Source organism: Excalfactoria chinensis, chromosome 4, assembly GCF_039878825.1.
Source record: "Excalfactoria chinensis isolate bCotChi1 chromosome 4, bCotChi1.hap2, whole genome shotgun sequence".
NCBI lineage: Eukaryota > Metazoa > Chordata > Aves > Galliformes > Phasianidae > Excalfactoria > Excalfactoria chinensis.
In genome coordinates, this window is record NC_092828.1 from 51,632,290 (window position 1) to 51,649,774 (window position 17,485).

The 17,485-nt window shown below is 40.4% G+C and overlaps 1 protein-coding gene across 2 annotated transcripts in view; it reads left to right on the forward strand.

Annotated features, from left to right (window-relative positions):
* Positions 1-5,238: 5,238 nt before the first annotated feature.
* Positions 5,239-17,485, forward strand: part of SEC24B (SEC24 homolog B, COPII coat complex component) — a 42,193-nt gene continuing 29,946 nt past the window's right edge. For both annotated transcript variants that reach the window (XM_072336204.1, XM_072336205.1), the window contains exons 1-3: positions 5,239-5,467; positions 10,860-11,567; positions 17,140-17,325. In XM_072336204.1, the coding sequence (XP_072192305.1) occupies positions 5,347-5,467; positions 10,860-11,567; positions 17,140-17,325 (1,015 nt within the window). In that variant the 5' untranslated portion in view covers positions 5,239-5,346. The remainder of the gene's footprint in view (positions 5,468-10,859; positions 11,568-17,139; positions 17,326-17,485) is intronic.

A 17,485-nucleotide genomic window follows, 5' to 3' on the forward strand; every position in this document is an offset into this window, starting at 1 on the left:
GGCAGTCAGTGCAGGATCTGGCCTTGGTTAGCTAGTGTATATAATATTTAATTGCTATGACATGCTTCTCAAATATTGCCAAAACATCTTGTGAGAGGAATTTTGCAATTAGTTGCAGAGGGCAGCAGTTTCTTCAGAGAAGTATACAGGCAATTTCAGCTTTTTATGTTGTTTCAAATGTACACAGAAAATGAGAGTTTCTGAAACATCACTGCAAAGGCATAGAGGTTAATTGTATTAAGCTGCTAATTCACAGCATGGTACTTTTAAGTTTTAATTGTGCTTCAATGGTTTAATTATCTTCTATTTCAGTTTAGATGGTTTGATCTACAGTTCACGTGGGTCTATCTTACTGCCTCCATTCAGCTAAGAACCCCTTTGAAGCCAATGGTATTACCATGTGACTGAGCTGCTCAAGACCTGCAGTGTATATACACAGTGGTGCCTGTGCAGTCATGTGTTGTAGGGGAGGAACCATCTTTTTATTTGGCTCTGTATGTTTCACAGTGCCCAAGTCAAGATACAGAGGGAATCAGTAATGTAGACATCCAGAAAAACAAACCACTTTTAGACGTAGGTTCACATATTTCCACCACATTGCTCTTTTAGAAGTAATAGCAAGATTAGCTGTGGGGGCAAGTAGCACATCTGGAGCTACCAGAGTAAGAAGTGAGCTGCAATGACTTAGATGAGTCATTGTTCCACCTTAATGGAAAACCTATAAAATATCAAACTGCCAGAGAGCAACAGATCTTTCAGGGGTTTATTGGCTTTACAGGTCTTATAAAAATTACCAGAAAAACATAAAACTTTAATAGCTCAAAAATGAAAAGCTTTCATGAGCTTAAGCTCAGCCTGTTTGGATCACGGTGTAGCTACACCTCTACAGCTGGGATGCGGCATACTAGCTGTAAAAAACACACCAGACTCTTACTTTTGTCTAGCTCCCTTCTAAGCTCACGCAGAATCATGTCTAGAGTTTCCCTCCATGCAAAACTAATGGAAAATGTTTAGAACTCTGTTTATAGTTTACTTGCAGGTTCACTGTTAGCCACAGCATGTCTGGTGACTTCTAAATATGCTGAGGACTGAACCATGAAGCTGATGAAACCACTGGGGATTATTACAGTAGAAACATAGATACATTTATTTTTCTACACTGCATACTCAAGAGGCTTATCAGGCATAATTGCCAGTCAGGAGAATCTAGTTAAGTAAGAATTTGTCACATTTCCTGATTTGAAGAGGTACTTTAGAAATCAAAGACTAGACTTGAAACACCAGAGACCCATTATTATGTTACAAGATGGAATAACCGCTCTGACTTTCAGACTTGTAACCTCTCAGACTAAGCCTGTAATATGTGCTATATCCAGCAGTTAACAGATTGCAGAGCTCATAGCCAGAGAAAAGCTAAATTATTATATGTCACTTATAGCCAACTTAGGATGATACAGTAAGACTATTGTTGATGCTAATGTAGTCACGGGGAGCTGGAGCACAACTGTCATGTTAGTGGCAGTGACAGTCCTCTGCATAACAGGTAAAGATGTTTTCTGCATAGAATACACATATAAGTCTCTTGAGAGCTGGTAAAAACACAGGCAGGCAGACTGCATTGCTTCTTAAGTCTTTTCCACTGCAGGTACGAGCACCCAGGAAAAAACACCAAGCGCTGTTCAATCTTGTGCAGGCAACCTAAAAATGTCAAGTGCTTCAGAAAGAAGCCCTGCCCTCTACTGAGCCAAAAATGACAAATTACTTTGGAGTCTCGAGCTCACACGAGGGGGACAAAGGCAGGCAATCAAACTCTATTACCTGTAGGCAATACCCAATTACAAATCCAGAAGCACCAGAGGTTAGGGAGACAGCTGTAGATTTCAGGATAAGATTCTTTTCTCGTTTGCCATCAGCCAAAGAGAGAATGAATGGTATTAATTGAGCAGTAAAGAAAATAAGCTACACAGAAAATAAATCTTCATATGTGTAAGGAAGTTGAGCTGTATCACAACTGATTTCCCTTTCTCTGTTAAGTTTTAGACCTTCAAATGTTTTCCCATACTAATTAGCCAGCTACAGATGGAGTAAGCATAATACAAGACTCACCCAGTAGATCCAGGGACTTATCCTTCAGTCTCGTGTGGAGGTCACGAGACATCAAGGATCTTGATTTATCTTTCTCAGTGTTGAAAGTGATTGTAGCACAGTGACAAGCAGCTAAATTATGCAAATATGGTCTGGAATTTCTTATTGAGAAAATATGAGGCTCTCTTAAGAAGCACTAAAGTGGTCTGCTTCCTTTATGAATAGCAGGAGAATAACTACAAATTTATTAGTGAATGAGGGTGACTGACAGCTATATATTGAACTAAGATAATAAAAACTCCTGAATTTAGTATTCTGCTTCTAGTAAACTAGAAAATACTCAGCTCAGTTTTGTTGAAGGTCAGAAGTATTTCTAATTCAGTTTAAAATGATTTTATTCTCATTACCTCCTTGTAAACGTAACTTTTGCTCTCTAGGTTTGGATGTTTAGCACCCTGTTTTACAGGTAACAAATACTCTGGTTTTACTTCCACAAATCCAAACAACAAAGGAGCCCTTCCTTCCAATACCAAAAGTCATAATAAAACTATTAGAAATTGTAATGCAATAGTGGGATGGAAAGTACTTTAATAAGAGTGGAGCAACAGAGTCTTTAGCTACAGCAAATGAGAACAAACCCAACTACAAGAGTTGCAGAGAAGGGGAGGGAGGGAGAGAGGGAGGAAAGAACTTTGAAGGGCCTCAGTTAGGCAGGAATCTCCAGAAAGAGATGTCCTTACCTCCATTGCCAACCCTTAAATGAGGTATGGGAACGGGTGGATGCTGGCTCCTTCCCTTCCAGTCACTCAGGTACACTGCATGCACCTGGGCTTTCCTGGGATGGCCCTGTCTTCTCACCAGATGCTCAGTCACAGGTTCAGGCTGTGAGTTAGCATTTCCAGTACTGTAATTAAACCTCACCACCTGCCAAAAGAATATGTAACTCTTTTTTTATCTGTGATATAAAATGTCCTAACTAAAATGTAGTTATTCTAATTACTGGTAAAGATGCCCAGGTCTGTTGAATCTAATCTTTAAATGTAGTAGTTTACGTATTAGTGCACAATTATTGATGCATTTCTATTGTTTTAAATGGAAGAGAAGAGTTCTGCAGATATGAATGTACATATCAAGGGAATTTCAGAGCAATACCATGGAAAACATGCAATGCATATCATAGAATCACTAACTGCTAAGATTCAGGTATTGGCTTGTTCTTATTTTTGCTCAAGTGAATAGACTGGCTACTTTCTTACACCCCAGAAGCATAAAGAATTTATTACTTCTGTAAGCTTGTTACTAAACTAAGTGGAATCAACAGCCTTGGTGAGTCAGCTTGTGTGTTGTTTGCCATGCAACAGCATTCATTGTATGCATTAGTACTCAGTCCTTGCTAATGCATTCAGTTCCTTTATAAATAAGCAAAAATAAAATTAATGTATTTGAGTTTATGGTAGATTTCCATTAGGGATTTTGTCCTAGCTGTCAATACATCTGGATTTCCTGCGAATGAATAGTTTTGACCACTGTGTAATTATTATTTGGAGGAAAAAAAAATAAATTAATTAAACCATGTAAAAGGATTGCCAAAGCATTCAGACCTGTGGGAAAAACCCCAGTTGCCTCTTTTTTCCTTCTAGCATGATGTATTAGTGCAATAATATATATCCCCTTATGCTTGATTAGACACTGAAATATTAAAGCAGATACTGCAGTTCTTTTTATGTAAATTATGATATCAAATATGTTTCTGGTCTCACAGTACAATTAGGTACTTGGAGAAACAGGTCTCTGGAAAGGGAACACCTTTGTTAAAATACAGTTTCCCACAAACCAAAGAACAGCAGCGATGTAATGAAGCACTCATGTACTTTCTGAAATGGCACAGAAGATGGAAAAACAAAGTAGCTGTCCTCATCTTTGAAGAATTTTGTTATGGTGTATTTCACACAAGTAATTTCTGGGGATGGAGGATAGCTTCTAGAGAATGAGATTGAACAGTGGATCTTGTTCACCCTATCACAGCAGCATAGCCCTGAGAGGATCTTCAAGGGGTTGTTTGAACCAAAGCTGGATGGCAATAGGGCTCTCCCTGCTTTTGTGTGACATGCTCAGGGCCCTTCAGCTATGGGAACATCACACCATTTCTGTGTCGCCCAATTCTTTTGTATTTTAAGGCAATACATTTTTAATAATCACCTGCATTTTGCTATTTTGCTGCATTCTGAGTCCACTGTTTCTTATTGTATCTCATTAAAACATAGAAAATAAACCTTTTTTTTTTTTTTTTTTTCTCCTCCTCTCTCTCTTCAGAGATGGATCCAACATTGTCAAAGTTCTAACAGAGGCCTGTGCAAGACACCTCTGCACAATGTTCCAGGTGTGCAGGCTGAGGAACTTTCAAACTGCTTGAATTAGTTTCTCTAATGTTTAAAGTCACCTTGTATGCTTTCCTATCCCTGGTGGCACTCAAGTCCAGGCTGGATGGGACACTGGACAGTCTGATCTGATGGAGGGCAACCAGCCCAGGGCAGGGGCTTGGGACTGGGTGATCCTTAAGGTACCTTCAGACTTAAGCCATTCTCCAATACCGTGATTCTGTGGCTTGAACAAGTAACAAAACAAATCTGGATTATGACTTTAGCATACTGGCAAAGCAATTAACCATCTATTTAAGGACAAACATGGATAATAACCAGTAGGTAACACAGTGCACTAATAGGGTAGGAGTTGCCAAGCACTTGTAGCGAGTAAAGGTGATTCAAGGCTGTTGGCCTCAATCTTTAAGGTGGCTACTGTGACCACCAGGGTGTGTGGGCTTCTTTACAGCCCAAACACAAGAGTTTGAGTGGCAGGCGATGGGTGGCAGAGGCATGCATAGCAGCACGCGGCTCTGTGTGTCACTGACTGTGGGGAGTGCGGAACTGGATGGAGCTCGTTTGACAGCAGCGAGCAGGGGAGGCTCACCAAAGGCTCACCAACGCTTTCTGTTTAGAAAATAAGGAGTCAATAGTTTGCACGGAGAAGCCTTACCACGCTGCTCCTTGCCTGGGCCGATCTGGCAGCTCATCGGGGCTAAGTGGGATTGGGGCGGCCGCGGCGCGTGGAGGCCCCGCCAGGGAGCGCTGTGGGCGGAGGCGTGACCGGCCGGGAGCAGCGCTCGGCCCTGGGGCGGCCGCTGCCTTCCGCCCGCTGGTGTCCCCCGGCCGCGGTGGGAGCGGAGGAGGAGCGGCTTGGAGTGTGGAAGCGCCGCCAGAAGCTATGTCTGCGCCAGCCGGGCTGCCGCCTCGGTCTGCCGATGCCGTCGTCGCTTACCCAGGCGGGCCCGGTGGCTCCCGGGAGGCCGTGGCCCCTCAGGGCGCTGCGCCGCGCTGCCAGAACGGTGAGCGGCCTGCTCGGGGCCTAGCGCGGCGGGCGGGGAGGGGCTCACGGGGGGATACCGCGATCCACAGCTGCGGTGCTCGGGATGGGGCAGGGCAGGCCGCGGGGTGGGGGGCTCCGTCGTACCTTTCGGCGGGGCCTGCGGCCGGGCGGGGCCGGGCCGAGCGCGTCCTTGCCGGTCTGGGGCCGGAACGCGGTGCGAACTTAGGGGGAAACGCGGAGTCTGCTGGGCTCGGGGAGCAGCGATGGGGAGGGTGTTCGTTTTGTCTTCCCATGGCGTGGTTAAATATGTTTGAATTCGTGGCGATTTTTATTTATTTATTTATTTATTTTTTTATTATTCTTTAAGTCACTTATGTCATAATCCGGCTTTGTGTGTGTGTGTGTGTGTGTGTGTGTGTGTGTGTGTGTGTGTGTGTGTGTGTGTGTGTGTGCACAGGCATTGTTCTGTACAAGCTAGAACGTAGGGTAGGCTTGTGAATGTTTCTCGTGTCCGAAGGGTAGCTGGGTGATGGGTGTTTTAAGGAGGCTTTGAGTAACTTGGCAGATCAGGCAAAAGGTGCCGTGATGAGTGACGGGGGAGGTAGTTAAATTGTACTCTTTAGGGAGAGAAACTGCTGCTACAAATGTATTCGCCAACCTATAGTATCATAATGCTGAGACTTGTCGAAATTACGTAGAAAACTCCATCCTAAATGGCTTTTAATAAAAGCACAACGTTACTTGGACTTGGATACCCCCATCAGCATTAACCTAGAAGTGTGTATCTCGGGAACAAACAGAAATCGGCCTCATTCTTTCTCATGTTTTTGTCTGAACGAAACAGCAATTTTAAAAAGCTCTCGTTAGTACTTATTATTTTAATTAATTACTTCCACGTTGTAGTCAGTATGCCTTTTTTTAAACCTTGTAGTAGATGAATTTTATTTTTTTCCTGTCAATCAAATAAATGTTGTTGGTCTTTTAATTCTGAGAAGTTTATATTATTCAGTAATTGTCTCTTTATTGTATAACTTGCTAACTACTCCTGTTACCTTTGGCTTTTGCTTTAAGGTATTGTTCCATGATATATATTTGATTTGTAGGCCAGACCTCTGAATTTGTCACTTCAAGTATTTTAGCACCAGCAGCCTAAAATTCCTAAATTAGTCTCTGAGACTTTCAAGTACTACTTTTCTGAAGTTATGTAATGTAACGCAAGACTTGAAGCTACTTTTTATAACTGTAATAGAAGGAAAAGTGAGGGGGAATAGTAACAGAAAAAAGACTGTACTAGAACTTTCCATTCTATCAAATAGAAGCTAAATTTCACAAAGATTGGTTTGGAATTTAATGTTGCATCAGTTAAATGTGAATTATTTCAGTGAATGTAGTTAGTTCTATATTGGCTGTATAACATGCTGTCGTGTGTCCTTGCACATATTTGGAGTGCTCTTTGTGTTTTAATTTCATAACACCTGGATTTTTTCAGGCTAAGCTTCCAAAGTTAGTTGCGTCTGATGAAAGCAGGACACTGCATAGACATTGCATGGACAGTGATAGCAAAACGGATATTCCTCTTTGTCTTTAATAGGATTTTCCCAATCTAGTAACAACATCCATTTGAGAGCTTTGGGGGTATCAGTTTTAACAGAACTTCAGGTTAAAAATGAAAAAATACTTATTAACACACTTTATTTTTTTCTTCTCAATGTTCTCAATTTGGTTCTGTTCTTAAATTCAGTGTTTAAAAAAAGGAAGAGGATCTTGCTTGACCTCTTGTTCTTCTGTTAGGGGCTTTAAGATGCAATTCTTCTGAAGTGTTGCAGGCACAAAGTTACTGAAGTAGTAGTTTTGCAGGTGGCTTTATATGTAACAGGAGAATGACTCTGAATGTCAGCTTAAGAAAGTACTGCTTGTTAAATCGGTATTAAAAGACAATGTATTTATTCCGGTAGCCATAATTAATAGCTTAATGTATTGACATTTCCAATGCTGAGAGGATGGCTATGCTGAATTCCCTTGCTTCTCTAGAGGATTTTTATTTAATATTATATAATCATTGAATCGCCAAGGTTGGAAAAGACCTAAAAGATCATCCAGTCCAACTGTTCACCTATTACCAATAGCTTCCACTAAACCATGTCCCTCAGCACAACATCCAGTCTTTCCTTGAACACCCCCAGGGTCGGTGACTCCACCACCTCCCTGGTCAGTCCATTCCAGTGCCTGACCACCCTTCCTGAGAAGTAATACTTCCTAATGTCCAGCTTGACCTTGCCATTGCTTGAAACCATTCCCTCTGGTCCTATCACTAATGACAAGAGAGAAGAGGCTGACCCCCAGCTCACTACAAGCTCCCTTCAGGAAATTATAGAGGGCAATGAGGTCTCCCCTGAGCCTCCTCTTCTCCAGACTGAAAAATCCCATCTCCTTCAGCCTCTCCTCATACAGCCTCTGCTCCAGACCCCTCACCAGCTTTGTTGCCCTCCTCTGAACACGTTCCAGGGCCTCAATGTCTTTCTTGCAGTGAGGGGCCCTGCATTATCTGCAAGTACTTGTTGGTTTAAAAAGAAAATAAATACAGTTGGTATCTCTGCTAGCGTTTTGGGATTATCATTTTAATTATCAGGTCATGAAGTGTTGTTTTGCATCCCTCCTTAGGTTTTTTGGATAGTTACAGTTATATTAGAAGAAGGGGATAAAGGTATGAAATTCCTGTATTTGTTATGGAAACGGGAAGCTGATGAATTCCATCACTGCTGTGAGAGCCCAGCGGGACTGTTGTGGTGGCAGTGAAGGACAGGCAGAGCTGAACTAGGCAGGGCAGTGCTGCCCATCGTCCTTCCTTTAAGAGACACCCCAGGGAGCTGTGCTGCTTGTTCTCTGCAGGTGGGTAAAGAGACACTAAAAGTTGCAGGAAACTTGACTAGGAAGGCAGCTTGCATTCAGTCTGTATATTACATGTGCTTGGCAGATGGCTAAATTATTCAGGTAAGAGGATGTATGGACAGAAATACAAGCAAACTGCACTAGAAAAGCAAGCTGATTTTACTGGTGTTAGTATAGCTGGGACGGGGTTTATTTTTTGTATGGCAGCACTTTTTTTCTCTGAAAAAGTGCTAAGGCTTTTGGCATCCAGCTGTTAATGCACTTGTGTACATGTTGCAATACTATGAGGTACAGATTGTCAATGGCAGGAGAGTTTCCCTGCTTGCTGTCACAGAGATGGCATGTTAGCTGTATGCTTGCTATATGCAGGTAAGGCTTTCACCTCCTTGAATTTTCAAAAGGGAGTTGTCAGGTGTCTGGGGAGAAAGGTGCAGTGCCTGAAGCAGCAGGCCAAGGATGTGCAATTATCCGGATTTCAAAATGACACCAAAAATATGCCCAGATTTCCCATGTTGAAAATGGCTCAATTATCTAGTCATCATTAAAAGCTTCAGCTACTAATTGCACTATGGGTTACTTTCTATTCGTGTTCTTTATGATGAAATGAATATAAAGCTCATTTCAGGTGATGGGGATAATCCTTCTTCTGTAGTTAAAAAAAGTCACTCTCAGAGGCTAACAGTTTTGAAGTCATAGATCATAGATGTGTCTTTCTTGACTTTATGGGATTTTCCTATGTGTTCTTGTGTCGTTTTAAACTTGTAATAGATGTTACTGTTTACAAGCATGAAGAAAGATGACTTGGACATTCTCTGATGTGGAGACTGCTATTTTGTACGGGTAGTTAAATCGACCCATGTAGTCTGTGTTTTTAAACCAGAGCTGGAGACTGCAAGGGTTTACAAGATAATTTGATATGCAGCTGTTTATTTAAAGTGAGGTGCTCCTAAACCAGTCTCTAAATAATACCTACCCAGTTGGTTTATTCAACGTACCATAACACAGTAAAACAAATGCACACCTACTGAAAGCAGTGAGCCTTCCTGTAAGTTATTTGTATATTTTTCAGTTTGCTTTGCTGCTCCAGTTTGTGTAAGTGTAGCCCATAGCTGTCAGTGGTTACTAACTGGAAAACTCTGTGAAGGAGGATAAACTACAGAACGTTATACGGTAGCTTCCACTTTGATAACCATGAATCAGAAGCATACAATTACATACTCCTCAAAACTGTTAATGTGTTGTTGCTTAAAAGCTCCAGTGCTTTCTCCCCAAGGGCCTTACTGTTTCTTTACCCAGCGCTCTTACATTACCGTTGTTTGTTAGCTTCTTTCTCTTCTACTCAGAATTTGGGTTGTCATTCATGAAAAGGCATTTCTAATTGGATCAGAAAGTACTTTTGGATAGTATTCGGTTAACAAGTCATTGTTACAGTTGCCCTGCAACTTAGTCATAAAACACTTGGATGTTGCTTTGACAGTGGTGACTTCAAAACTTCATTCTTCAACATAAGTGTATACAGGAGAAATAATACTTGCATGTTGATGCAGTCGATATAAGGAGGCTAATCAGAAATTCATTGTTCTCTCATCTGCCTTTGAACTTGGATGGCGCAGCACCACGCCGCATGTCACAGTTCACCAAATGCTGGGAAATAACCTCACGTAGTGTGATGTAAGCAGCAGGGCGTGGTGATTTTAAGAAAGGAAATAATCCAGGGAAATGCAGGCGGGGTTCGCTAGAAAACAGGAGTTAGGACTTGGGGAAAGAAACTGAGAAATACTTTGATATTTACCATTGATCAATTCGAATAATCAGTAAATAAAATTTGGATGTACTTAATATTTGGTGTCTCAACATGTATCCTTGCTGGACTAGTATGTAATTCACTTCTAACACTGCAGAGCTGCTTGCTGGGACAGCTGAAGCTCTCTGATAGCAGCATCTCCTCCACCTGACTAAGTATCAGGCAGTAAACAGAAGTGCCTGTGTGGTTTCTGTAAACACAAAAAATACATTAAGGAAAAAAATAACTGCTCTGAAGCTCTTTATCTTGGTCACCATACTGGGGTTTTATTGAGACAAGTACCCATGATTTTATATACTAGCATATACATTGACTGCAGATTTTGCTTTCCATACCCAGTTTCTTTAAGGCATACTGTTGTATTCACATACTGAAATGCTGGTTTAGTGTTTGCTGTTGCTCATTATTTACTTAAATATTTTCTTAAAATGATCAAAATCCAAATGTGGTGCATGGGGTTCTGGAAGGGGAAGCATCTTTCTTATTGGAAGAGGTCTGTTTTTCTAGTACTTTTGTGCATATGCAAATGATTTTAGATGTGTTATTTTACTTGCATTGTACTTGGTTCCTTCATTTTGTTCTGCTGATGGTCACTGATCTCAAGTGTAGGGAGAGAAAAGAAGAAACAAATTGCTTTTTAGCTATAGAAAGTACAGAGTATATTTGCACTGCTGTCAGATGTACCTTTAATACATGAGATACTTTCTCTTCATTTCAGGTCCCATGCAGAGTCAGATGCCGTTCCCCTCTGGCTATGGCTCACATCCTCCGAACTACAGTGCACCCTCAGGACACTATTCCCAAGTGCCCAATAAAGCTGTTTCATCGCATTTGGATAATCAGTATAGAGCCAGTTACCAATCTCCTTACTATTCAGCACCAGCACAAAATGTTATGACATCACCTGTGGGAACCAATGTGTTGAATACTCGGGAATCACAGCAGTTCTACAACAAAACTCCTCCCCATACAGCGGGGTTGACTGAAGGACCTGTTCAAGGAGCAATACCATCTGGATCCTACTTGTATACAAGTGCTCAGCAGTCATATTCTGCATTTGGTGATCACTACAACACTTCAGTCAGCTCTTCAGTTGCATCTCAGGGATTTCCCCTTAATTCTGGTCATTATGCCATGCCCGTGGTTTCTAGTGCCATGTATCCTAATGTTTCCTATCCTCCTGCAGCTACTAGCAGCATGTATGGGCAGGCATTTACTTCTCAGAGCCTTCCTGCAACCGGACAGTTCAAAGAGACGAATACGTTTTCTAGCCAGAGTGCATCAGTGCCTCATTCACTTCAACAGCATGTTCCTGTGGGATATAACTCTACATTATCAACTGTTTCATCTGCTCAGTCCTTCCAGGACAACCTCAGCAAGAATCTCACTGGATCCGTTGCTAAAGCAAACAACCAAGTAAACAGAGGTATGGTGTTCTTTAAAGGATGCACCTGGAAATCATCAGAAATTCCATGCTTTTGTTGTTTTGTACTTGATCATTCTTTGAAATTCTGTGTTATAATCTTGAATTCTATCCTTATCGATTCTGGAAGCTTTTCTCATTTGGTTACCACGCTCCTCACAATAGCAGCTAATGCTATCACTGACATGCTCCTATTGAGAGATACAGAAAAAGACACTACTGGGGGAGTTTAAGGGTTATTCTTATTTTTTAAGTAGCTTGGAAGGGAAGGCTTTTCTTGCTGTTTTGAAGGAGAATGCAATCTTTTAATTGCAAATACACGTTTTTCATTTGATGACTAGAGAAATTTTTGACATTATGACTTAAGTTTGTTCTTTAACTTCTACCTAAGTGAACACACATGCACTCTCTCTCTTCAGACAGTTCAGAAACTTAAATGGGTTTGGGGCCAATGTGGTTGTTAGTTGTTTTTTTTTTTTCAAGAAGCAGATGCATGTGGCAGCTGTTCAGGTGGTTGTAGCTGATTTTATTTTATTTTTTTAATCAACAACAGCACAGTTTTAGCATTGTAGCAGTAGAGAATGAGGTGAAGGGAGTACAAGCTGAAGTTGCACTAATGCCCAGTCCTTGCTGGTAGCTTCAGCTTCTGCTGCTCTGTGAGAAGGGTGACTACAAGTTCATAGGGTAGGAAAAGTGGAAGGAATTAGATGCGTGTGAGGAGGGCTTACATAATGAAGCATTTTGCTGTCCCTCTGTATTCTCTAAACAGTGTGTGGAAGAAAATTCTGATTGTCCTATACTGGTAGTGTTCTGACTTGATACAGTTCTGACTTGTAAGCTGTGGGAGACTAATAGTTTTCTGATGAGATGGGTATTAGTGAGCTGTAGAATGTTTCCTCCTTTATGCCAGATATTTCAGATTATAGTTAAGCATCAAAATTGTTTTTGGAGTGCTTGTAGTTGGAGCTTCCTAAGACCAAGGAACATGGTTTTGATGATGGTAAAGCTTTGAGTGGGAGCACCAGCTTAGTTTAGATCAAGTTCATCCAGTACATGTCAGGGTTGACTTTAGTTTCAATGTTGTTTTGTTTTGTTTCCATACTATGAGCATGGTATCCTTCAGCTTAGTTTTTGGAGCTGTGAATTCTGTCTCTGTATAGTACTCTGTGCGTGTTTATTTAATATTTCCAAGCCAAAACTGTTTGTTTTTTTTCTTAAAAAAGGGGGGAGAAGGCTTTACAAAGCTACTGAAAATAATAGTGCTTAAAGGCTTAATCCTTTCTGCATGGTGAATTCTATCAAGAAACTGATTTATTTGGAACATAATTCTTTCTTTTCAATCTGTACCATTTTTCAAGTTGAAACTCAACACAGAAGTGATTCTGTGTTTGCTGACTGGGAGGGATCAAATTAACCACTAGCAGACTGAAGGGAAAACAGTCTGGTTTACTGGCAACATTGGCACAACCGGCTGAAATGCTGTTCGAATAGCAGCTTTGGTGCAGTATCACAGTAATTTACAAAGTGAAGCCTGAACTAACAGGGTCCCATTCTTTCTGTGGTATTGATACAAATATTTGAGTATTGTAAGTAGCAATAGATGTTTCATCCAATGGAGTTGTCACATATAATTCCATTAGATACAGATAGAATTCTAACTACCCAAGTTAGGATTCATGGCCTACCAGCCTCTCATTATTTAATTTTACAGAATGACATCATTAATGAAGTCAGAGTGTTGGGATTTTTTTTGTTGTTTTTATTGGTTTGCTGTTGTTTTTTGTTTTTTTTTTTTTTTCCTTTGTTGTTTTTAAAGTATAGAATTCAATATCTTTGGCTTAAAATATATTAAAAACACTGATAGATTGCCACGTTAATGGCAGATGCCAAACTCTTGTTTGGTCTTGGCTTAATTGAGTTGCTTTTTGGTGCACTGAAATACTTTCTGAATTTCTCTGTGCAGTTTTATTGTAATCAGATGGAATGCTTTTAAATAGAGAATTCAAAGTGTTGGCTGTCTTTAAAAAAAGAAAAGTTGAAACTTGAAAATGACTTGCCAGTTTTTGTACATCTTTGGAAAGAGCACAACATGCGAACAATCCAAGGAAATGATAAACAGTTCATAAAAAGAACTTCTGGAGAACAGCGGGGAGGATGAAATATTCAGGAAGAAAACAGTGACAGAAAACAGATTTGGTCTCTTCTGTGCAAAATTGCTTGAAAACTGCTTAAAATATGCTGAAATTTCTGAGTGTTTTCTGAGGCTGTTCATGTAAATAAATTTTGATTACCCTCTCCTACTTGCTAGTTGGAGTACCATGAAGACATTTTTCATTGTAATTTTCAATTCTATATTTCTGCAGAATATTATCGCTATAAATCTGTCTAGAGCAGTGCTATCCTATGTAAATAACCCACTGTATTGCTCAGGGCCTTTCTACTTCAGTAGCTTTCTTTATTGTTTTTCCAGCTTATCTCAGTTGAAATTCTGAATGTCCTGCTATGCTACAGGCAGTGTGGATCTGAGTGTTCTGTCAGTCAGGATGCCCACATTTTACTTAGTCTCCTCTGATCCCATCATTGAGGGAAAAACTCCAGAGGGGTGTATGGGAATGGATTTCTTTGCTTTATGGATCTTGTCTGCTGTGCAGTAATCATAGGCAGGCAGCTTGACCTGGAGACACTTGCGTTTCTTGACCTCGTGCACATCCTTCCCCTTACGTCACATAGGGATCTGAAGTCCTTGCTGTCTCACTTCTGTAGAAATGTTATAATCCTATATATATAACATGGGTATTATAATCCTGTATATATAACTGCAGCAGAGATGTGGAAAGTTGTGGAGATAGGATACTGCAAGGAGGTTGTAAATCTTTCCGTAGAAATTAAATGCTAAGCTGGGCGGGGGAACAATCAACCTTGTGCCTGTAGTGGTTTAAAACAGATAGATCTCTAATTTCCTTTGAAAACTTGATAGTACTGCTGTGGTAAACTTTTTCACCTGCTACTTTGGGTCTCAAGTTGGAAACAATAACTTCTGGTGATAGTATGTAGGAAAAATGACAGTTTATCTCTGATTCCCACATTTCCAAAGATTGTAGCACATCTTTTAACAGTACACGTGGTGCAAGACTTTTGTAACCCAGGAGCTGATTACAAAATCATTTGGCAATTTTTAGAGCAGGGTATCCTCGTGGTTGAAAGACATGAATGAAACATTAGCATGCATAAAGAAAGGCTTATAGGTGAGGGGGAACTACTGAGAATGTTGTGTCAGTGCAATGGGGTTTTGTATTTATTGCAGCATAATGAAGATCTTCCTTGGTCTGAATGCTTTATGGGCTAACCAGCATTATCCTGGATAAGCTAATAGGAAACTTTAAGTGGGTGGTCAGTCCAGCTTTGTCCCTGGAATGTAGTATGCCATCCTGAACTGAGCAGTACTTGTATTGCAAGACAGGCTTGCTACTAGTCAAGAAAAAGAGAATACTAGTAGAAAATTTACCATAACTGCAGATTGTCTCATGATGAATTATTCACATATTTTTACAGATTAAGTTTGTTCACTTTTACTTGTGGCTTCCCAAAACTTTCTCGTCACCAAATAAAGTTTAACGTGTAATTTCTCAACTTCCATAAAAAGAGAAAAGCTGTATTATTTTTTGCTCCAAGTTTAAAAACATTCTCTTACTGTAATGAGAGAGATTAATTTTATTCAAGTAAGGATCTCCATCATTTTAGAGGAAATTTTTGGATAGCTTGTGCTTAAAAATAGGAATCTAGTATCTGGCAAGGGAGTACTGAATCTTCAGCTAGTTCAAGTGTAAACCAGTTTTGACTTTAAGCATGTGGTGCTGTTAAAATGTAGACTGCTTTATGGCGGTGCTTGAAACTATGATCACTGCTTTATTGACTTGAAGTGTGGAAAGTACCAAAATGCTATGCAGAGCTCTTGCTGCTGCTAAAGCAAGGTAAGTATGCTAACATCACAGATCCTCCCAGAGCATCTCATTTATGTTGTTTGAGGAGGCTGTTTAGCTACCAGGACATCATCTCTGCTGGCAGATGCTGGTGCTTCCAAGGGAAATCTGTGAGGCATTGTGTGGAAATGTAGGTTACAGCAAATACATTTCAATAGAAAATGCTGTGTGCATGTACTTTGGAGAAATATGTTTTAATCTAGATTTTGGTAATAGTTGCAAGGAAGTAGTGTATGTATTGCACACTATGTTTAAAAACTGCATTATAAATAAAAGTGTCATTAAGATGGCAAAAAATCTGCTGCCAAATTTGAAGATGAGTAAGGAAAACAAGAGGGTCATTTTAAGCCTCTTTTGAACCTCTGAAGGTTCTTCTTCTGAGGCCTCAACTTCCCCATGAAGTCCTGTCAAATATCATCTCTTTTATTGAGGAAAAAGTCTAAGGTTGTATGTGCTGCTCTGTTATTTGTGCAGGGGAAGCAAAGCTCAAATTACACATGCATCATTCACTGAATTCTGTAATTTAAATTAATACTTTAAAAATGTAAGTGTTTGAATTTTGTTTCTGCTTAACTTCTTCTGGTATGCTGACCCATTGAGCTGGTCAGATCTTTATTTTCCTACTGATGTATGTAATGGTTTGGTCTATCAGAAGTTTTTAAAAAGCAATTGTTTTTAAAACGAATGCTGATATAATGTTCTTGCTGATTTATGAACAAAGAGTGACTGTTTAACATAAACTTAATTGAACTTACATTGTCCTTATCTGATAGGAATTTCAACTGGACCATTAAATCTCTCAAAGCATTAATCTGATTTTATTTTTTTTAAAGCAGATTATATCTAGTCCAGATGTTTAAAACACATCAGAAGTTCTGTGGAGTACTTGGAGCTGATTGAAGCAGATTGCTTAGAAATGGGTTTTGTAGTTGGGTAACAAATTGCACAACACCTGGAGCCCATGAGAGAGGCAGAATCCTGGTCACATGCAGCTGACTTGCAAGTTTTCTGCTTGTGAGAGGGTTGTGGGTAGGAAGATATCCCTGCATTCCTCTTACCTGGGAAGAGGAACCTCTGAAAGTATTGCATTTGGGAGATGGAATAAAAATGCATTCATTTAGCTTCTGCTTAATCTTGCTTGTGCTACCTTACATCTTTCTTTTTACTGTTGGTTGTCAGAGCAGTCTGTTCATTTTAATGGAGTTTTTTTATATTACAGTCCTTTCACATTAAAAAGCAAAAATGTCCGTCTTTTTCATAAATAATTGTGTGAAGGCATCTCCACTGGAACAGATTTCCTGGAAAGATTGTAGATGCCCCATTCCTAGAGGCACTCAAGGCCAGGCTGGATGTGGCTCTGGGTAGCCTGCTCTAGTGGTTGGTGATCCTGCCTGTCGCAAGGGGATTGAAACTGAATGATCTTTGAGGTTCTTTTCATTCCAGGCCATCTATCTGAAGTACTATGCTGTTTCTGTTATTGTGAAATCAACATTTAAATATCTTTGCTTGCATTTTTTATTTGCTTGTGTAAATACAAAAAACAAAACAAAACAAAACCAACCCAAAGCAATCCTACTTTCTACTGTTGTTACCAGGTGTCACTGATTCTTCACAGCCCGCACACTCTGTGAGCCAGACCACTCAGCTTAGCAAGCCTGGGTTTGGGGCACCTGCTTCCTCTGCTCTGATCTCTTCAGCGAGGACTCCAGCTCCAGGCCTTTCTTCGCAGCCACGGTCCTCACCCTCCGTTACTCAGTCACCGGACTCAACCCTTCCGGAAGGTACAGAAAGGGAATGGGAAATTATAATACAGACCTCTACCCTTTTCCACATGTGGATGTGAGTGCTGGAAGCTTTATTGCTTTTCTGCATTTGTCTGACTAGAGGACTTCTCTCATCTTGTCAAGCTCCCTTAGTGTTCACAGCACTCTGGTTCTGTTT